Genomic DNA, 21,429 nt, shown 5'->3' on the forward strand with positions numbered 1-21,429 from the left:
TGGGGAAGGCTCCAGTGCACAGCAGAGGCAAGTAGCCAAACACATGCATTCTTCATCAAACTAGGAAGCAGTACAACGAGGATACAAGCAGCTACAGAGGTACAGCAGGCGGACACACGGTTACAACCATCAGGGAGGCAAGTGAAGCTTGGCCACTGATCACTGGAACAATTAACTTGAGCTAAGAAGGATAACATTGGAAACTAGCTAAAACTCGCTTCGGTTTGTGCCTACAGAACAATCAGACAGCTCATGTAGCCTCGACCACCTCGTGGTCCAGAGCAGCCTGACCACCACGGTTGATCAGGGCGTCTTCGACAGCCGTGGCCTCCTCGTCATCAAGTTTGAACAGAGCACGTAGCGCCAATATCACTGTTGGCGATAGCTCGTGCTGGAAACGGCGGCCCAGTTCATCCAGTGCATCCTTAGTGACATCTTTGCCGTCTTGCATGATCCCAAGGCTTCGGCAGACGAGCTTCTCAGCCTCCACCGAGACCGGAGCAACATCCCAACGCTGGAGTTGATTGTGACGCCTGCCATGGTCTTCCTTCGGGTGTTCTGCGCGCGTGACTCGGGAGGTGGTGCAGGCAGGAGCGCAGCCTCTGGCTGCTTGAAGAGGGCGTCGAAGCTGTCGTGGCCGTGGCGAGTCGGTGATGGGGTGCGGCGAGCTGGCTGGCTAGTGACATGAAGAGGCGTGGCCAGCGAGGGGCGTGTCTGGCTAGTGACCTGACGGGGCGAGCTGGGTGGCGTGGAGAGCTCGTATCCTGGTGGGCGTGCTGGCGTTGAGGAAGAGGCAGACAACGTCGGGGCAGGGGTTGGAGCCGGAAGGATGCGAAGGACGGGGCTAGCAGGCGTGCCTCCGACTGCGGCAGCTTCATCAGGCATTATCACCGGAGATGGCGGAGTTGGGAGGACGGACGTGGGGGAAGTCGAGCGCGTTGCGTCGAGAGGGTGCGTGCAGCGCAAAGAGCCACCCCGCGGGCTCCTGGCAGGGCTGGCGGAAGAGTCAGCGGCTCCAGCTTGCCGACGCCTGTGCCCATCTCGACCCTCGCGGTCATCGCGTCCCCGCCTCTGGTCGCCACCACGGTCACTGTCGTGGTCACGGGCAGCGCGTGAACGGCTGCGTCCTGGACACCTGGAGGCCCTGTCGTCACGCCCGTGGTCGCGGCCCCGATGTGCGTCATCTTCATCGTCGTCACGGCGCCCATGGCCGTGCCCATCGCGAGGCTCCTCCTGAGCGTCCGACGGCGCCTGTTCGCCATCCACCACACGGTGGTGCCAAGTGTGCTCGTAGACGTCCGGGTTGGCTCTTGGGTCGTTGTCGTTAGCGCCGGAGTAGTCCTCGTGGAGCCCCAGGTGGACCAGGACTCTGTAGCGGAGACGGTGCCGGCCACGCCCTCGCCGCTGGGCGCGTCTGGCAGGCAGCGAGAGCTGCATCACCTTTGGGATGCAGCTTGGGTTCGTCGTCCACGCCCAGATGCCGAGTGTGTGTGCGTCTTCCTTGCGGGTGGAGCGCGGGAGGATGTAGTCGAGCTCACTGTTGACGCCAATGACGCGGCCGATGGTGTCCTCATTCCAGGCATGCAGGGGGATGCCCTCCAAGCTGAGCTGAACATGGTGCTTCATCTCCTGGTGCTCTGCTTGCGCCTCCATGATCCAAGGCTTGGGGAGGAGCTGCAGCTGGTCACGCTCGAAGTTGCCGCGGGCGATGACGTCGTCCGGTGGTGAGGGTGGGTGAAGTTGGCGAGGAAGTCCTCAGGGACGTGGCGCACGACGGTGACGAGGTTGAGCGGCGCATTGAACTCCTTGTGCAGAGCGTTGGCGACGGCCGAGGTGAAAACAGAGCGGCGGCGGTCACCTCCCAGCGAGATGAGCACACAACAGCTGGCGAGGGCGTCGGCCTGCACCTCCATGTCCGGTGATGACGGCGCGACGACCCTCCCCATGGCCGGCCTGAGCTGCGGGTCGCCAGCACGGAGCTGCGGGGCGCCAGCGCGGCGAGCCATCAAGGCGTTGCGGTAGGAGAGGTCTTGCGAAAGAGGCGGTCGCAGAGGAGGGGTGGCCTGGCGAGCCCGAACTGGAGCGGCAGGGCGAGCAGAAGCAGGAGGGCGTCCCCTGTTCGGGCACCCACGGGCCCGATGGCCAGGCCGGAAGCAGGCGTTGCAGCGCACCTCCTCCATGCACTCCCTGATGTGGTGAAGTGGGGAGAAACAATTGAAGCACTTGCCCACAAGGTGCGGGGGGATATGAAGGTGCTTGCGATGCGCAGAGGGCGGCGGAGGCAGAAGCGGCCGCGGGGAATCGCGCGCCGAGCCCACGCGCGTCCAGCCTGGCTCCAGCAGCTCGCTCTGAGCATGGCCATGAAGGCGCGCGGCGGGGGCAGCGGGAGACCGGGGAGAAAGCTGGGGAGGCGTCGTCCCGTCGCCGCATGTCCCATCACCCGCATTGATGGCGGCATCGCCATGAATGCCCACAGCAGGGGCGACGATGATGGACGCGATGCGCACGCATCCACCTTGAAGCTCCGGTTGAGTCTCCAGAACCTCGTCCGCATTCAAAGCCGCCTGGATCCGCGCGCAGGAGGACGGCGAGGGCAGGGGGGATCCAGATCCGCGCGGCGGCCGATCAAGATCGGGCAGGGACGCGTCAGCGACAGCAGAGATCACCACCGGGACGAAACCGCGCGGCAGGCGGGGCGGGGGCGGCGGTAGCTGAAACGGGCGCAGCGAGAGGGAGGAAGGGGTGGCCGGCGAGGCCGGAATGGCCCTCACCGGGAGGGGCTGGTGGTGGTGAGGCGGGCTCGGTGGTGGAGGGTCGCTGCGCTCCATCCAGCAGCGCTACAGCACAGTCGTCTTGCTCAATCAAATACAACATGAAGGTTTCTAGGGTGTGGTCACCTTTAGGTACATGTTTTATAACTCAAGTACTTCAGCCTGTAGGCTCATCTGAAACAAAATTGTTGACTCGCAGACGCGTCGTGGCCGGATCGCGTGCAGTCCGCCCTCACATCAATGGAGGATGAGTGGGATTATTTTGTGCGTGGGACTAACCAGCTTCGCAGAGAAGTACACTACCAGCAGGAGAAGCACCGGACTGAAAAGGATGGCCTAATGCAACAACTTCAACATAGCTGCCAAGATCTGATGTTTCTAAAGTATCTCAGCCTCTGCCTGATCATGGGACTAGTTGTAGTTTCCCTGTTAGCTTTTCGTTAGTTGAGTTTCTAAACCATTAGCCATTAACAATTACAGGCGTTCTGTCACGCTTTTGTTTCCATGTCGTGGTCACCTGCAATGTTTACATGCAATTAAGCAGGTACTTCATTGTATGCTCGACATAATTTGGTTTGCCTCCGATATGTACTACTACATCCAGAAGGTGTTTGCCTCCGATATTGTATGCTCAACATAATTTGGTTTGCCTCCGATATGTATGAATACATCTATCATATGTTACGTTCTGTGCTACATTGTATGTTCCGTGTCAGAAGCCGCGTCGAACCTGTAGGCGACCTTGCCAATACATCCAGAAGGTGTTCTTCCGTGTCATAAGCCGTGTCGAACCAGTTGGCGATGCTTGCCAATACATGCGGAAGGTGTTCGGACTCACAAGTCGCGTGGAACCTGTTGTTGGCGCTTGCCAAACCCACCTCCTCCCCTGACTTACCCCAGCGCAGTCTTTAGCTTACACAGCTTTATATTCTCACGCGCACCTCCCGAGCACACCTCTCACCCAACTAAACCGACCACACACCCCACACACCCCTTCGCCCAACCTTTCTCGGATTAAGCCGTCACGTTGCTCCAGGCTAATAACGTTGTCACTGCATGGCGAGATCTCCGTGACACAACACTCCAGGTATGTGCCTTCAATCTCAATAGCAGGGGCATTATATTATGTTAATTGTTAATTTTTAAAGATCTAAGACATAGGAACTCTGTGGGGTTTATATCATGCTTGGTAGATTATGGCCCAGGACCGAGTTTCGAAGGGTGGACCCAGTACCGAAGAGCAAGATTTGGCTCATATGGTACCCAACATGGTCCATATTCCTTATGACCCATGTATTGCTGGGGGTCAGCGATACCTCTAGTCTGTCACTAACAGCATTCTTATGTCTTATTCTTCACAGGAAACGGCTCAAGTTTGGCTAAACTACCTTGAGAACCAGGTACAAGTGGCCTTCGCAGACAATAAACAGCTCACCCGGGACTTATTGGGTGGCCTTCGCTGTACCTGCAAGACATTGCTAAGCACGTCTGTGCAATAGAAGAGATGGGTCGATCCGTGGTGTTGACTCATTGTATGGACGAGGATAATCAAAGACTAAGGAATGATAGATGTGTGTTTCAGGCTAAGATCGACTACATGGACGAGGATATCAAAAAGATTCCAATGATGTTATGAAGATGAGAGAAGCATGTGGTCTAACATCGCTTCCATGAAAGTAATGAATCATGAAGTTGTAATAGTTTTTGGAATGATATTTCGTCCTTACCGCTATATGTGAGCTCTTCATTACATAGTTTGTTGGTCTTCTACCTGGATGAGATGTTGTTTTTGTGAATGAGCTTTTGGCTTCAAGGAATATAGCGATGCTTGTTGGAACCGCAGCCCTCTAGCTACCTCTCCTCACAATCGAACGGAGGTGGAAGAAGATGAACAGTAGATGAGAATTTTCCGGCGACGAACGCCCCGGCCGCCAAACGGCCTGTATGTTGGCTACTATTCAACTCAACTACAAAACACTTACATGGAGGTACACACGCACACACGCAACACAACCTAGAAGAACTCTCACGTCGACCAGGCGCACACCACGGTCCCGACGGAGACTACATCTTCCTGGCTATTCCCCTGCTTTACACAGCTAATGAACATGGCTTTATATTGGTAGCCGTACGCACACACACAGGGCCGGCCGCTCTACTCGCCACGCACGACCCGGCCACGATCTGCATGCAGCGCCAACGGATGCACGTTCAGCGCATGCACAACTTTCTCTCAACGGCCAGCCTCACGTACTCATCCATTCCCTGAAACTAGCTAACTACTTGCATGCAGCTAATAGCCTCAAACCGAAGCACAGGTGCACACATGCCGTACATGACACATGGTCAAGATTAAGTCTAACATTTTCCCTCCTAATCTTGACATGACTCACCAATGGCCGTCCTTCTTCCTCGGCGACACACGCCAAGCTCCTCCGGCGACACACGCCTGGCGTTCCTCCGCGCCGCGCACGTCCCGCGCGCACCCGACGAGCCCGACCGCACTAGTGCGTCCCGCACGTCCCGCGCGTACCCAACGCGCCCGACGAGCCCGACAGCACCAGACGCTCACTGCGTGCCTCCTCCGCGTCCGCCATGGCAGCCGCCACGCCGCGCCTCCGTGCCACGCACCTTCCACGGCTGTCGCCCCGAGCCGTCGCGACCTCTGCGCCACCACACAGGTCCTTCGCGACCTCCTCGTCTCCGCGACCGCCGTGCCCTTCGCGCGCACTCCCCACGTCCCCGCGCTCCCATCGTGCATGTACGCGATCTGCGCAACCAGGTCCAGCGCCTCGACGCGGTCCACTCCCGCGGTCCGGACGTGCCCGACACGTCCAGTGCGCACCCATAACACGCACCGGTCACGCCCGGCTCGCCGCCGCGTCTTATTGCCCTACACCGCCGCGGCCTCCATGCCGCCATGACATGCTGCGCTGCCGCGCCACCACGCAACGCCTCGGCGGCCTCCGCGGTCGCCGCACGCACGACGTCACAATTGGGGCATTGGAAGCAGATTGGTACCAAGATTGGTAATTTTTACATGTCAGTACCAAGATTGGGGCGAGCCGTTGCAAAAAGACTAAAAGTGTGTTTTATACGTATTGACAGAAAAGCTGACCGGTTGGGCCCGCCCGTCAGGCGACACGCTGGCCAGTGCGCGCGTGCCCGCGCGCTGACTGGGCGCTGACTGGGACGAGGCCGGCTCCCGTTTAGGGCGCGGCTGGTGCGGTCGAGCCACACCCCCGCTCACTCCCCCCGCTCTGCTCTGCTTTCTTCTTCCTTCTCTCTGCCTCGCCGCCGGCTGCGCCCGCCCCCGCCGGACGCCACACGACGCTGCCGCAGCCATGGTTTTTGAAGACGAGAGCAGCGACGAGAACTCAAGCCTCCCGTACATGCACTCCGAAACCTCCACCGATGGGCTCAATCAGGTCAGTTACTCCATTGGAGCTAGGGTTAGGGCTAGGTTTAGGAAAATTTTGGGATTTTTCTGTCTAGGTGGTCTTTGCTGTGAGGATTTCGTTTGATTTGCTTTGTCCTCGTCCTCTGCACATGATGCTAACTTGGATTTTGCTTGGGCAGGTGCCTTTCTCTCTTCAGGACCCGGATTACAATGGTCTTGAGCTAGATCTGATAGTGCTGTGCGAGAAGCATGGGAAGTCATCAGAGAGGCTTGTTGCATTTGAAGGAACAATGACTGGGAGAAGGTTCTTAGCATGTGCAGAGCCGGTAATTTTCTTGCCTTATTGATTATGCACAGGATATGTTCATTGGAAGTCACATAGTCTTGTTTGCGAATTGTTATTCAGTTATGTGATTGGTAATTTTGTTAGTCATATATGTCATACTGTAGTGCTCATTGTAGGAATGGTGAATACTATGGTCAGTAGAGTGCATTTAGGCTAAATATAGGCTCAAGCATGCTCTGTTGTGTGCACATGAATGCTCTGTTGTATGCAATGTTGCTTAGTACTCACATTAGCCATTAGCTGATGTGTGACTCTTAATAAGTAACTGTTGCTTACTGCTGATAGTAGGTACTGTCATTAGCTAGTTTGTTCCTGCAGGCTAATGTAGTGTATTTAGCTAGGCTAATGTAGGATTCCATTATATTAATGGCCAATTGTAAGTTGGTTATTATGCAAAGTTGAATGTAGTGTTACTCTGCTAATTATATACTGATCACCCTCTTGCTTAGCACATGGATGTGCAAATTCAGTGTTGGTCAGTACCAACATTAGCTACTGGCATGAACTAACTGTTGCTTACTACTATTAGTAGTTGTATTGTACTAAATTTTGCCTTGTTATTTTTCCAGGAAGGTCAGAATTGTGGGTTTGTTCGATGGGTTGATGAGCAGTGGCCCCCAACAATGGAGAATGCATTGCTGAAGCTTTGGTCAATGGTTGAAGAGAGCAAGTCTGCTAGGGTGGATGATAATCTTCAAAGTTCTTTAACTATTCACCATTTGACAGAAGAAAATAAGAAGCTGGATGCACAATATGACAAGTTAGTGAAAGATGTGCATCAACTTGTGGACTTTCAGCAGGATAGGGTTGTGCATTTCAGTTATCTGCAGTCAGCTGTCACATATCAGCACCAATGCAGAGCTGAATTGGTGGCTGGTATGAATGCAAAAATGGCAAAGAAAGATGCAGCTCTAGAGAAGCTTCAACAGAAGTTTGAAATCCTGTGCAACCTGACAAGTGCTCAAGCAACTGCCATCCAAAACCTCAAGTTGAAGAAGATGAAAGAGAAGCAATTGAGGATTGAGGCTCAAGAGAATTTGGAGCTGAAGAATGCAGAGTTCACAAAGTTTGAGGAGAAGCTCACCTAAGAGAAGCTAGAGTTGAAGTTCCAGGTTGCTGATCTGCTGAAGCTTAAGGAAAACCATAAAGAAGAGAAGCAGATGCAAGAGTTTAAGATTACTGAGCTCATGAAGGCAGAGGAGAAGTTGAAGGAGAAGATCAAGGGGATCCAGGCCATCTTGGAGAACTGAACAAGATGAATTAAGATTAGTGGGCATTGCAGACCTTTTGGGAAGGATGGTTGTGCAATGGCCTAGTAACTTAGAATTATGGTAGTGTAATGTATGGTTCTAGAACTAATTGTGAACTCTGGCTGTTTATGTACCTACTAATATGATATTCATCCTTTTGTGAGAAAAGGATGGATTGTGCATTTGAACTCCACTATGTAATGTGAACAATGGTTGTGTATTCCTATAATGTGTTGAACTCCAGTTAGTATCATTTGCTTATGTTAGACTGAAAATGATGGTTAAATGCATTTGAGGAATAGTTAGATATGTTAGAGTGATGCTTAAATGCTTAAATGCATTTGCAAAAGGAATAGTTTTAGGTGGTTCCGTCGACCCCGAGACACCCTAGACCCTAGTTGATGGCTTTAGGTGGTTCCGTCGACCCCGAGCCACCAAAACCCAAAATGATGGCTTTAGGTGGTTCCGTCGACCCCGAGACACCCTAGACCCTAGTTGATGGCTTTAGGTGGTTCCGTCGACCCCGAGCCACCAAAACATAGACAACATAAAAAGGACCATTTTGAGCATAGACAACATATCAATAATAAAAAGAATCATTTTTATCATAACAACATATCAATCATAAAAAGAACCATCCAAGCTTGCATAATCAATAACTCCAGCATATCAAGATAGTCCATTCCAGGCATTCACTCATAAGTTGCATCCACATCAACAAAAGCCATATATGGCATTGATTCTTAAAGTACACCACCAAAGAAAAGATGACAGTGTACACCACCACATGAAGTATCTAGTTACCACTTGCATAGAAGTACCTCCCCCATCCAGTATGTCTACCACCAGCACCTCTCCCAGCAACAGATGTGGAGGGAGCAGTAGATGTGGAGGGACCAGATTGTCTTGGGGCAGAGAATGCACCTCTCCCTCTCCCAACACCTCTTGCAGCACCTGGTGCAACACCTCTCACAGCACCTCTTCCAGCAGCTTGAGCTGCTGCAGCACCTCTCCCAGCTCCTCTCCTAGCTCCTCTCCCAGCTCCTCTCCCAGCTCCTCTCCCAGCTGTTGGTGTTGTTGTAGGAGCTGCATGAGAGGTTGTTGTTGCTGGTGTAGTAGCAGCACCACCACCATTGGAATTCCTTGCAAGAGGCTTGCATAAACAAGAAGGAAAATGAGTAAGTACTTAAAAAAATGGAATATACAAGAAGGAAAACCACTTATAAGAGGATTACCACATGTTTGTTCTTCCTCAAAGCCAGCTCAGGCTTCAACTGCTTGAGGCAGCTTGTGTACCTATGTCCTTGCAGTCCACAATTGCTACATGTTATAGTCCCCATTCTTGATGTGTCCTTAGGCTTTGGAACTTCAAATTTCCCCCTTGATCCTCTTCTCTTTCTTTCTTCCTCTCTTCACTTTAAATGCAGGTGGGTCAATGTCTGGACCAGGGGTCTTTGTCCAGTCATGCTCACCAGGAACTGGATAGATCATTGGTTCATAAGCTGCCACATAAAATTCTTTCTTGAAGAACTTGCTGACATAATCCTCTGGTTTTCTTTTGCCCTTGTTGATTGCTGAGATGGCATGGTTACATGGGATGCCACTGAGGTCCCATTTTCTGCACCCACATGTGTGCACTTGCAAGTCAACAGCATGGGTTTGCTGCCCACTTGTAACCTGCCACAAGTTCACACCGGCTTGAATTGGTTTGCAATATTTGGCCCTCTCCTTCTCAACCTCTAGCTTCTCACTATAATGGGGTGTTATGTCCCATCTAGCTGTCTTTGCACTCTCCCTATTCCTATGCCACCTCATCATCTGTTTATCCTTTATTCCATCACACATTGTCCTAATTGGTTTCTTCCTAACATCTAGGACATACTTGTTGAACACCTCAGACAAATTGTTAACTACAAGGTCAGTCTTGCAGTTTGTGTCAAATGCATGCCTTGCCCATGTTTTCTTGGGTATTTGACAAAGCCACTCCCAAGCTTCCTGACATTCAGCTCTAAGGTCATTCATTGCAATGTTAAATTTGTGTTCACTATATGCATAGGCAGCATTATCCATACACTTCTTCAGATCTTCCCCCCTAAACCCAGCATTTTGGAAGTTTGCATAGATATGCCTAAGGCAGAACCTTTGGTTGCACTTAGGAAAGACAGCATTCACTGCATTTAGTAGGCCCTGGGACACACAATTAAACTAGCTAAGCTACTATCTAGCACAAAACAACCATATAGGAACAAGGACATAAGATGCAAGCACATACCTTTTGTCTATCTGACATTATTGTATATGGACCAAACTGTCCCTCTTCTCCTCCTAGGCAGATTTTAAGTTGGTGTAGAAACCAACACCAGTTAGGTGTGTCCTCTTGCCCAACAATACCAAATGCTAGTGGGTATATATTGTTGTTGCCATCTCTACCAGTGGCAGCAAGTAGTTGAGCACCAGTAGTTAACTTAATGAAGCACCCATCAACACCTGAATGAGCAAGCAAATTTAATATTTAAAACATTCAAATGCATTTCAAGATGAAACAATATGTAACTAATGCACAAGGTGAACAAACTAACCAATAAATGGTCTGCACCCCTTGAGAAACCCCTCCCTTGCTCCATTGATGCAATAGAACATAGCATGGAATCTTGGACCTGGATGGGGGATTTTTTCAGTGGGTGTTGAAGTTACAGTAATGACTACTACTCTACTCCCAGGGTTTGTATCCATCACTGTCTAAGCATAGTCTTTCAACCTAGGGTATTGCTTCTTGTGGTCTCCTAGCACAGCATCAATAGCTATGTTCTTTGCTCTATATGCCATTGACTTGGGCACATCCACACCATACTTCTCCATGCAAGCATCAATCAAAGTCTGAATGCCAGTTGTTAGATCAGATCTGAACAGTGACTCATACTTCTGTGCAAGCCACTTGGCACTTACCCTTGTTGTCTCTGTACTAGTAGGGCAAGTGTGCTTAATTCTCATCTTCTTAATTACAAAAGTAGTTTCACCTTTTATAACTGCTGCCACCATAAAGAAGTTGCAATTTTTTTGGTTGCATTCTACAATTATTCTTTGATCTGAGTTCCTATGATATCTGAAGTTTCTTTCTTGAGTGATGTGTAGGTTCAACAAAGCCTCTCTGAATTGATGTTGATCCAACAAAGCCTCACTAAATCCTTGGGTTTCCATCACTGCAATCATATTCAGGTATGTTACATCTGAACTGCAGAGCTTCAACTCAAACATTTCTGAAGCATCAAAATAGAACCTAACATCCAAAATGTCATCATACAAACTGCAAAATGAAATAACAGAAAAAATGGTTAATAAACAATTTTACTTAACAGATAGGCTAACATATAAACAAAGCTTTGTTTAAGTTAACATATAATTTGGACTCTACTCTAGTTAGGAATTTTTTAAGTTAACATATAAACAAAGCTTTGCTTAAGTTAACATATAAACAAAGCTTTGTTTAAGTTAACTAATGGTGCTCTGACAATTTGGACTAAGAAATAACAATGTAATCCACTAATGCTGCTCTGCTCTGCTCTAGTTAGGAACTAGCAATTAGAGTGCTAAACATGCAGACAGTAAACCAGGCAGTAAACCCTAACCCTAATCCCCAATTTCAGTTTACAAAGATGGAACAATGGAACACTTACAGAACACCACCGATGCCATGAGTCCACTGATGGGCGGTGCTAGGGTTGGCCAACCAAATTCGCGCCATCTTCAGCCTCTGCTCCATCGACAACGCCGGCTCCGCAAAATCTTCGTCCTCGCTACTGTACTCCGAGCTGGAGTAGCAACCACTCCCATCGAGGCCTAAGCGGGGAGGTCGCCGCCGCTCGCATCGCCCTGGCCATCGTCGCCTGCCGGAGTAGCCGAGGCCATCGTCGCCTAGGGCACAGCAGCCGCGGGGGAGAGGAGGGCGCGAGGGACGAGCAGCCGCGGTGGAGGTGACAGCGCCTAAGCAGTTCGATCCATGACTACGATGGCGTGGTGTGGCGGGCGGCGGGGCGGGCGGGGAGCCAGCCGCCGGCGAGGAGGAGAAGGAAGAGGGCAGAGCGGGGTCGGGGTGTGGCTCGACCGCACCAGCCGCGCCCTAAACGGTGCGAGCCGGCCTCGTCCCAGTCAGCGCCCAGTCAGCGCGCGGGCACGCGCGCACTGGCCAGCGTGTCGCCTGACGGGCGGGCCCAACCGGTCAGCTTTTCTGTCAATACGTATAAAACACACTTTTAGTCTTTTTTGCAACGGCTCGCCCCAATCTGGGTACTGACATGTAAAAATTACCAATCTTGGTACCAATCTGCTTCCAATGCCTCAATTGTGATACTTCTGTGCAATTTACTCACTCGCCACGCACGACCCGGCCACGATCTGCATGCAGCGCCAACGGATGCACGTTCAGCGCATGCACAACTTTCTCTCAGCGGCCAGCCTCACGTACTCATCCATTCCCTGAAACTAGCTAACTACTTGCATGCAGCTAATAGCCTCAAACCGAAGCACAGGTGCACACATGCCGTACATGACACATGGTCAAGATTAAGTCTAACATTTTCCCTCCTAATCTTGACATGACTCACCAATGGCCGTCCTTCTTCCTCGGCGACACACGCCAAGCTCCTCCGGCGACACACGCCTGGCGTTCCTCCGCGCCGCGCACGTCCCGCGCGCACCCGACGAGCCTGACCGCACTAGTGCGTCCCGCACGCCCCGCGCGTACCCAACGCGTCCGACGAGCCCGACAGCACCAGACGCTCACTGCGTGCCTCCTCCGCGTCCGCCATTGCAGCCGCCACGCCGCGCCTCCGTGCCACGCACCTTCCACGGCTGTCGCCCCGAGCCGTCGCGACCTCTGCGCCACCACGCAGGTCCTTCGCGACCTCCTCGTCTCCGCGACCGTCGTGCCCTTCGCGCGCACTCCCCTCGTCCCCGCGCTCCCACCGTGCATGTACGCGATCTGCGCAACCAGGTCCAGCGCCTCGACGCGGTCCACTCCCACGGTCCGGACGTGCCCGACACGTCCAGTGCGCACCCATAACACGCACCGGTCACGCCTGGCTCGCCGCCGCGTCTTATTGCCCTACATCGCTGCGGCCTCCATGCCGCCATGACATGCTGCGCCGCCGCGCCACCACGCAACGCCTCGGCGGCCTCCGCGGTCGCCGCATGCACGACGTCACCGCCCGCCGCATCCGCCACGCGCCATGAGAGCCACAGCGCCGCCCACCTCCATGGGCCGACACACGGCCCGGAGCTCCATCGCGCAGCCTTCGGCAAAAGGCGACACCCAAGATGAAACCGGCTCATGATACCAAATGTTGGAACCGCAGCCCTCTAGCTACCTCTCCTCACAATCGAACGGAGGTGGAAAAAGATGAACAGTAGACGAAAATTTTCCGGCAACGAACGCCCCGGCCGCCGAACGGCCTGTATGTTTGCTACTATTCAACTCAACTACAAAACACTTACATGGAGGTACACACGCAACACAATCTAGAAGAACTCTCACGTCGACCAGGCGCACACCACGGCCCCGACGGAGACTACATCTTCCTGGCTATTCCCCCGCTTTACACAGCTAATGAACATGGCTTTATATTGAAAAAAAAATGAAACTCCATGGGCACTAGCACCCACGGATTTATTGATATAGAAGAAGCATCCCTCATGAGAATTCCAGAAATTCGTCCCCGACGTGGATCGAACTCTGGTCGTTAGGTTTACAATCATGCGCCCCCAACCACTGGGCTATGCCCACGTCCTCACATGGCTTTATATTGGCAGCCGTACGCACGCACACAGGGCCAGCCGCTCCACTCGCCACGCACGACCCGGCCACGATCTGCATGCAGCGCCAACGGATGCACGTTCAGCGCATGCACAACTTTCTCTGAACGGCCAGCCTCACGTACTCATCCATTCCCTGAAACTAGCTAACTACTTGCATGCAGCTAATAGCCTCAAACCGAAGCACAGGTGCACACATGCACGTACATGACACATGGTCAAGATTAAGTCTAACAGTGCTTTCATGGTTATCCAATGTGATGGTCGTGTATGTACGCTAAACCTGCTTATTTCCAGTGCATGCGTTCCTGTAAGAATTTATAGGTTTGTTTACACCGACAATACACTTGCGTGTACGCGCTCGGAAATAAGAAATCGGCGTGGTTGGGACGACAATACACCTGGCATGTCTACGTTAATTATCAGCCCGTCCAGCATTGTTGGGACGAATGTGCACCTGCCGTGTCTACACTAAATGTCAGCCCATCCGGCCTCGTTGCAACGACAATGTAGTTGTCGTGTAAGCGTTGCAATTACATATTTAACGGCACCCTTGGTCTGACGGAGAAGAATAATGAACTCATGACAAAGCTAATGGAGGACTACTCAGAGTTTCGTAAAGAGATGCGGACAGGGATCTCGCAGAGCCTATATAATATGAAGCTTAAGTGACAGGTTAGGGGGTTGCGACCTGTGCCCTTGAACTTTGTAATATGCATGTAACCTAATAATTGTCCAATTCTAAGTGGATTCCAGTTAACATGATGTGTATTAGGTTGCCATGTTGCGTGTTTTCTGATACTATCTTTAACTGGATTCCAGTTAACAATAGCTTTACCCCTCTTCAACTTGCGATAGTTATGCACACAACTGATAGAAAGAAAGATACAACCAGAAGTACTAATGTTACTGCTCATATAATGTCATCAGCATTACAAAGAGCATCATATAGCATAGCAACAAACCCATACCAACTCACAGAAACAAAGATACATCCAGAAGTACTAATGTGACTGCTCATATCATTTCTTCAGCATTATGAAGAGCACCAGCAAGCATAGCAGCAAACCGAGAGCAAGGCCTAACTTCATGAGCAACAAGATCTCTCTTGCTATCAGTATGAAAGCATTCATCATCGTCAACAGTCTGCCATCATGAGCGTCGTTGCTGGCTATACTGGATGCAAAGTTTCGCCGCTTGCTCACGCTCAAGCTCTTCCCTTGTAGATCTAGCGTACTGTAGTGCAACAGCAGCATCTTCACCTACAAGGAAGCGTTGCTGAATCAGATACTCCACATATTGCAGCTCCTAATGCCAGAATTTATGCGTACCCTGAAATTTGGGAAACAGGAAACCATACACTAAATTAGTGATGCCTCGATATGATGGGTAACCAAAAGCTGAATGTGTTGAATGAGAAGATCTTACTCCGTCTGATTTGCACTTGTAGAACACCCAGCCTTCATGAGGATACTTCCTTCAGAAAAGAACACCAACCTGCTCATGACAACGGGGGCAGAGTACAAGTGGAAGTTGGTAGACTCGGGTAAAGGAACAAACGCCAGATACAGAATAACTCCCGGCGGACATCACAAGAGAAAGGAGGACTACTAGGCTAGTGGTTTGAGATTTAGGGATCTAGATATTTGGGGACGAATGGATGTGAGCTGAGGTGTTGCAGCAGTGGCCCGGCTAGATATAATATGTATATGAGATACGCCAAACGTCAGATTTGACTGAACGAAGATGCGCGAAGACAACAGGCGAGTTGGCGTGTCAGTCAAGTAGGCATGTCAGTGTATTGTTGAAACGTCGGCGCATCAGGTGCGTCAGTGTCTGGCATAAGTGATGGCGTCTGCAGTGTGACGGCACGCCCTTTGATTTCGTGCGCATATGAAATAACATAAACCCAGAAGGTCCGCCTGTTTTCACACAAGCGGCAGATCCCCACGCGTGCCCTTGTACCTATATAAGCACAAGAGGAGAGGTCGTACGGGGATCAACTAGGCTACGTTCCACTACACTGTCGCGATGCCATCACCGGCTTCCAACATGGAGAGCATCATTCAGGACCCAGTCAGACATCTGGGGAATGCGGCTGGCGTTGCATTTCCTCAGCTTCCCCAGGAGATGACCGCCGGCGAGGAAAGGTTCTTCCTGCTGATGTACATCCGGCTGTGCGAGGAACCCCATCACGAGCTCGCCCGTGTGTTGGATGGGCGCACAGAAGCCGATGAGGAGCGCCTCGTTGAAAACATCAGCTGGTCGCAGTTCTTCGAATAGGAGAGCCAGGTGCATGCATTGCAGGCATGCGGTCCTGAACGCCTTCAGGTTGCGCGTGAGTATGTCAACTTTATGAAGACTCTTGCAAACCTGGAGGGCGAGACCGGTGCCAATGCCGATGTTATGCGGGTGGCCATGGAACGTGTTGGCCATGCAAGGGAACACCTTGCAGGTGTTGAAGCTCAAGAAGTCGCAGGTCGTGCGCTAGGCCAACCGAGAATTGCTCCTTCGTAGGAAAAAAAGGATATAATCCTTATGTTACCAATCTAGTTGAGTCGTGCGTGTTAACCCGAAACAACTCAGGTTAATGTATCTTCTACTCCCTCCGTTCCAAAATAATTGTCTTTCTAGTCATCTCAAATGGACTACAACATACGGATGTATGTAAACATGTTTTAGAATGTAGATTCACTCATTTTGCTCCGTATGTAGTCATTTGTTGAAATCTCTAGAAAGACAATTATTCCGGAACGGAGGGAGTACTATCTTTTGAAGGTTGTATATTATTTTCACTCTTACTCAGTCGATACTCCCTAATATTTAGTGTATTCATATTACTGGATGCACTAGTTATGAGTTACTAGCTTCAGGGAACAGCCTTACTGCATTGAAAGATGTTTGTAATTGTACAGCCGCTGAACCCGCCGGATGTTCTGCTTTCTTGAGGCTGGTTGTAATGGGTAGTATCATAAGTTAGTATCATGCATATGATACTAGTGTATGATACTACCTTCCTAATGCATAATATCATATGGTAGTATCATAGATAACTTTATTTATTGTCATGTATGGCACATACTAGTGTAGCATTTATTATGATACCGTATCATGATATGATACTCAACTCTCTCTTACTTCATTTAATTTTATGCTACCCCATCAAAGTTGCCTAGTTGTCATGCATGATACTAGCTATGATACTCCCATTACAACCAGCCTGACCGAGAAGGTCTGATATGAGTGAATAGATGTGGGGAAACGTGCGACAGTAGTAAACATAACGTATACAACATTAACCCTCCAACTGTAAACCATTCCCCAACAGTCGTCGACTGAACTGCTTTCTTATTAGTGTCTTCAACTCCGGCAATCGCTCGCCGTCCTCTGTTCGCTTCTTCAGCCTCCTGGCGACCCTGTCCTTTGCACCCAGACGATGTCTAAATCTAAAAGATCTGGTGTTTCTATCGGAGGGCCTCCGGAGGCACGGTCAGTCAACCGCATCTGGTCAATGGATGAAATCCATGAGGAAAAGCATCATGGATCTGCAGCGGCGGCGCTCGAATCCTCCTCGAAGCCGTGAGTGTGCAATCCCAGTCACGGCGGTGGCACTACCAACGATCCATCCGCTATAAGCAATTCGTAATAGCCGTGAAACAACAGTTGTACTTATCCACCCTCTTTAATCTAGTGCAATGACTTGATTTTCCCAGTACAAATGCCAACGGATGAAGGGGAGCGAAGATTATGGCTTGTTCATGTTCCTGATGCTATGAAGTATGAAGAATTTGGGAAGTACGACACCGATGACAAAAGCAACGAACATGCAGCGGCGGTGAGTATCTGCAGCCAGCCTTCGATTTCATTCATGATCGCATTTCTTAATCCTCGTTTGTGTTCGCGTCATGATCGGATTGTGGTTCGTTCTATGTTCAAATATAGCTGCCCCATGATGAAGGAGCATTGAAATACGTTGGTCCACCTGGGTTTATTCACCATGTTAGGACTAACTTTCTGGCAGATAGGATTCAACCGCCCGTGACAACACCCATCCCTGCTGGCTTGAGTGCTTCGGAAATTCGTCGTACACAGATCATACATTATGTGGGCATGCGCACCCCTTGGAGTTTCAGCATTCTGATACAGGAAACCGACCTCCATGTCCTTCCTATGCCAATCGGACTGACGAAGCACTTTAAGGGCTTCGCTGGGCGTCTGGCTAAACTAATAACAACAAAAACTTGTGCTTGTCATTGGAACGTATGGATGGAGATCTGGAATCAGCAATTCATCTTGGGAGATGGCTGGCGGGAAGTGCTCCTGGCGAACACGATACGTGTAGCGGATATTATTACCTTCTCTGTCCAAGCGAAGTTGGAGATGCAGCTCATGATGTACCTCGCAATGGACTCGATGGAGAAGACTATCAAGTGCCATCAACATCATCAGGTATGCTCTAGTGTTGTAACACAATACATCGTACGATATAGTGTACTACTCCGACATTTTCTTATGCCACATATGCCGACACCAACTCCAACAAATTCGAGGTGCAGGATAGGACACTCCCATTTCAAGAAGGAGGCAAAGATTTTCGTGAAGGTCATGCTTCCGGGGAGTGAGCATGTGCCACTGGCCATTCCTGTTGGCTCGGCGTCTCTCCTGCGTAGAGAATTGCCGAGACTCGTGGAGCTAGACACAGGCACCGGATGTACATGGCACGTCCACCTGGTGCACCATTATGATGATGGAGAGAGATCACTGGTGCTGGATGAAGGCTGGCCAGAGTTCGCACACAAGCATGGATTCAGGCCAGGTTGCATTGGCCAATTCGAGGTCGTCCACCCAGCATACATCAAGGCCAGATTCTTCGAAAGGGACGGCATTGAGATTATGTATGGCGACTGCGTGTACTAGGAGGAACTTGGGTTCTAAGTTGTAATGAATTGTGATGAATTGCGTTTAACGCTTATAACATGAAAGCAATGAGAATCACGCATTGCGTAAGTTGTCAGTCAATGCATATTTTGTTAACGCTAGATCAGTCGAAACTAAGCAATGGAATGCACAAGTTGCCAAACCATGAATACTATGTTTGCAAAATAGCATTACAACCAAGAACTGTTGTACTAAAACATGCATTGCATAAGTTGTCAATCCATGGATATTATGTTTACACAAGATCATTCAAATCGACCACTAAATGCTAAAACATGTGTTGCGTTTCTTGAGCTGCATCTTCTAGTTTTTCTTTCTCCTGTTCTTCTCCTTCCTCCTCTGACTAGCACCATATACATGGTATGTGGGGTACGTTAATGCTCCATCTGTCATGCCTTTCTTCAAACGCTTCACTGTATGTGTAGGAGTCTTATACGGGTCATTATTGATGACCTGACTACGTTGGGATGGAGAACACATGTCCGCATCGCTTTCTGTGCTTTCGCTACCATGCAGCTACTCCTGCGCATGGTTTCCTTCAGTGTTTGGTTCATCATCCTCCTATATTTCCTTGTCATCACCTTCTAGCGTGCCATTCTCCTTTTCATGTTCATCCTCATCGTTTCGACTGGCATGCTCCACCTCCTGCTCCTGAGCCGTTATACGTTCATTGTCGTTAGTCAATAGTTTCTCCTCCTCCTCCTCCTCCTCCTCCTCCACGTCATCATCCTTGTCCTACTCCTCGAGACTCTCCTTGTCATCATCATCCTCCTCATCCATCTCTACATCAGAGTCCACAATTTCATACCTTCCGGTTGCATGGAGAGCCCTTTTAATCCTTATCCTAGCTCTCTGTGTTCCATATTCACAATCCTCCAACGTTAGAATAACAACAAGATGGGAAAGGGCACGAGGATTAACATACTGAAAATTTTATGACACCTACAGGGCTTTCTTGAACATGTCGATACGAGTTTCCGGCGGCTGTCTCTTAACTTCATGGAGCAATAGCAGCGAACGAAATCATGCCTCCTCCTAAGGATTGAGATGGACTTAGTAAGGCAAACGATGGCTATTTGGTAACAAATTGGGTTTTTGGTCGCTTACCAGTTTGTCCATGATGGCACAATGTCCACCTGAGATCCCTCCAGGACGCGACGGTGAAGACGTTGGTGGTCCTCTACGTCAGTCTCAGTACCGTCTGCTAGATCGATGTGTTCTTCTCAACATGAAGGTTCAAACGGATGTGCCTGGATAGACACATTAGGTAGCATCTGAATGATTATGGGTCGCGCGCTGCCTCTGGCACACTCTCCTTCGCCTGCATCCAGTCGTTTATGTACGACAGGTGCATCGTGGCCCAGTTCTGCTGACCCTTCCTCTTCCTTCTGTTAGTCCTGCGACAGAACCAGGCCAATAAGTGTAATGAGGTATGAAATGAAAAGCCAATGTCCATAGATTGAGTGATGCATTGCGTATGCATGCATCTCGGCTAGTACACGAGATTTCGGTGGGGACATCCTGTAATCGTCTGAACTATCAGCACACCCTTTCAGGCATATAGTGCTCCATGATGAAGAAGCATATAAAAGGACACTTTGAACGCCATAGCTGATGCCCTTCGTAGCACATTACGTCCAACGTCAGATTCTTCTATTCAATATGGTCATACGGCGTCCAACCCACCTATCACCGGCACAAACAGCGTTTCTAAAATCCAGATGTATCCACGACAGCTTCGTCTACGTGCAAAATTGTGTTAGAGCTCTGCATCGTCGGAAAACGCCGGCGATTCTCCTCAAATTAGATATCTCTAGAGCCTTCGACAATGTTTCCTGGGAATACCTGCTCGAGCTCATGGTTACTTTAGGGTTTAGTGCTAGATGGCGTGATTGGATCTCCCTACTGCTTCCCACTTCATCAGTAGCCTTCCTGCTAAACGGCATCCCCGGCAAATCCATCCTGCATCGACGCGGCCTCCGTCAGGGCGACCCTCTGTCGCCACTCCTCTTCATCCTAGCCATAGACCCCATCCACCGATTGCTAAAAGCGGCTGAGGAGGAGCTTGTGATCGCACCGGTTCCTGGCAGGGAAATCAAGTTCAGAGTAAGCCTCTACGCGGACGACGCCGTCATCTTTGCCAACCCGATCAAGGAGGAGATCGACCACCTCATGGACATCCTCGATAGCTTTGGCGATGCAACTGGCCTGAAGATCAACAACGCCAAATCTACAGCGACCCCGATTTGCTGCAACGACGTCGACCTCAACGCAATTCTGCAATCTTTTGGAGGACCAACTACGCAGTTCCCGATTAGATACTTAGGGCTCCCTCTCACGACTGGCCGTCTTCGACTCGTGCACCTTCAATTCATCCTCGATCGCATTCGGGCTCGGCTCGCAGGTTGGAAAGGGAGGGTGCTGTCCATTGCCGGCCGCCGTGTTCTTGTCAGATGCGTGCTTACGGCAATGCCAACGTTCGCCCTTATGGCGCTGCGGTTCCCCGCAAAGCTCCTCAAGGAAATTGACAAGTGCAGGCGGCGCTTCCTCTGGGGCCAGGACCAGGAGCTCTCCGGCGGTGGCGCTAAAATCAGCTGGGAACGGGTCTGCTCACCAATCGAGCATGGGGGGCTCGGCATCCTCGACCTCAAGAAATTCAGCCGCGCGCTCCGCCTGCGCTGGCTCTGGCATACCTGGAAAAGCCCGGAACGGCCGTGGGCGGGGACGGAGCCTCCCTGCGATGCCTCAGATCACGCACTTTTCAGTGCGGTGACCAAGGTTGAGGTTGGCAACGGCCAATTGGCCAGCTTCTGGCACTCGGCCTGGATCGACGCAACGCCGCTGAAAGTCCTCCACCCCACCCTTTTCAAGCTATCCAGACGGAAGAACAGGTCAGTGGCGCAGGCTCTAAACGAC

The 21,429-nt window shown here is 50.7% G+C and overlaps 1 protein-coding gene across 1 annotated transcript; it reads right to left on the reverse strand.

Moving 5' to 3' along the window:
* Positions 1 to 9,135: 9,135 nt before the first annotated feature.
* LOC119350350 lies at positions 9,136 to 12,572 on the reverse strand. The gene is made up of 3 exons (XM_037618226.1): positions 12,509 to 12,572; positions 10,040 to 10,254; positions 9,136 to 9,954 (listed from the first exon to the last, which is right to left on the reverse strand). Exons 1-3 carry the CDS (start codon positions 12,570 to 12,572, stop codon positions 9,136 to 9,138), a joined length of 1,098 nt encoding a protein of 365 aa, XP_037474123.1.
* Positions 12,573 to 21,429: the final 8,857 nt, after the last annotated feature.

Source organism: Triticum dicoccoides, chromosome 1B (assembly GCF_002162155.2).
Source record: "Triticum dicoccoides isolate Atlit2015 ecotype Zavitan chromosome 1B, WEW_v2.0, whole genome shotgun sequence".
NCBI classification, from domain to species: domain Eukaryota; kingdom Viridiplantae; phylum Streptophyta; class Magnoliopsida; order Poales; family Poaceae; genus Triticum; species Triticum dicoccoides.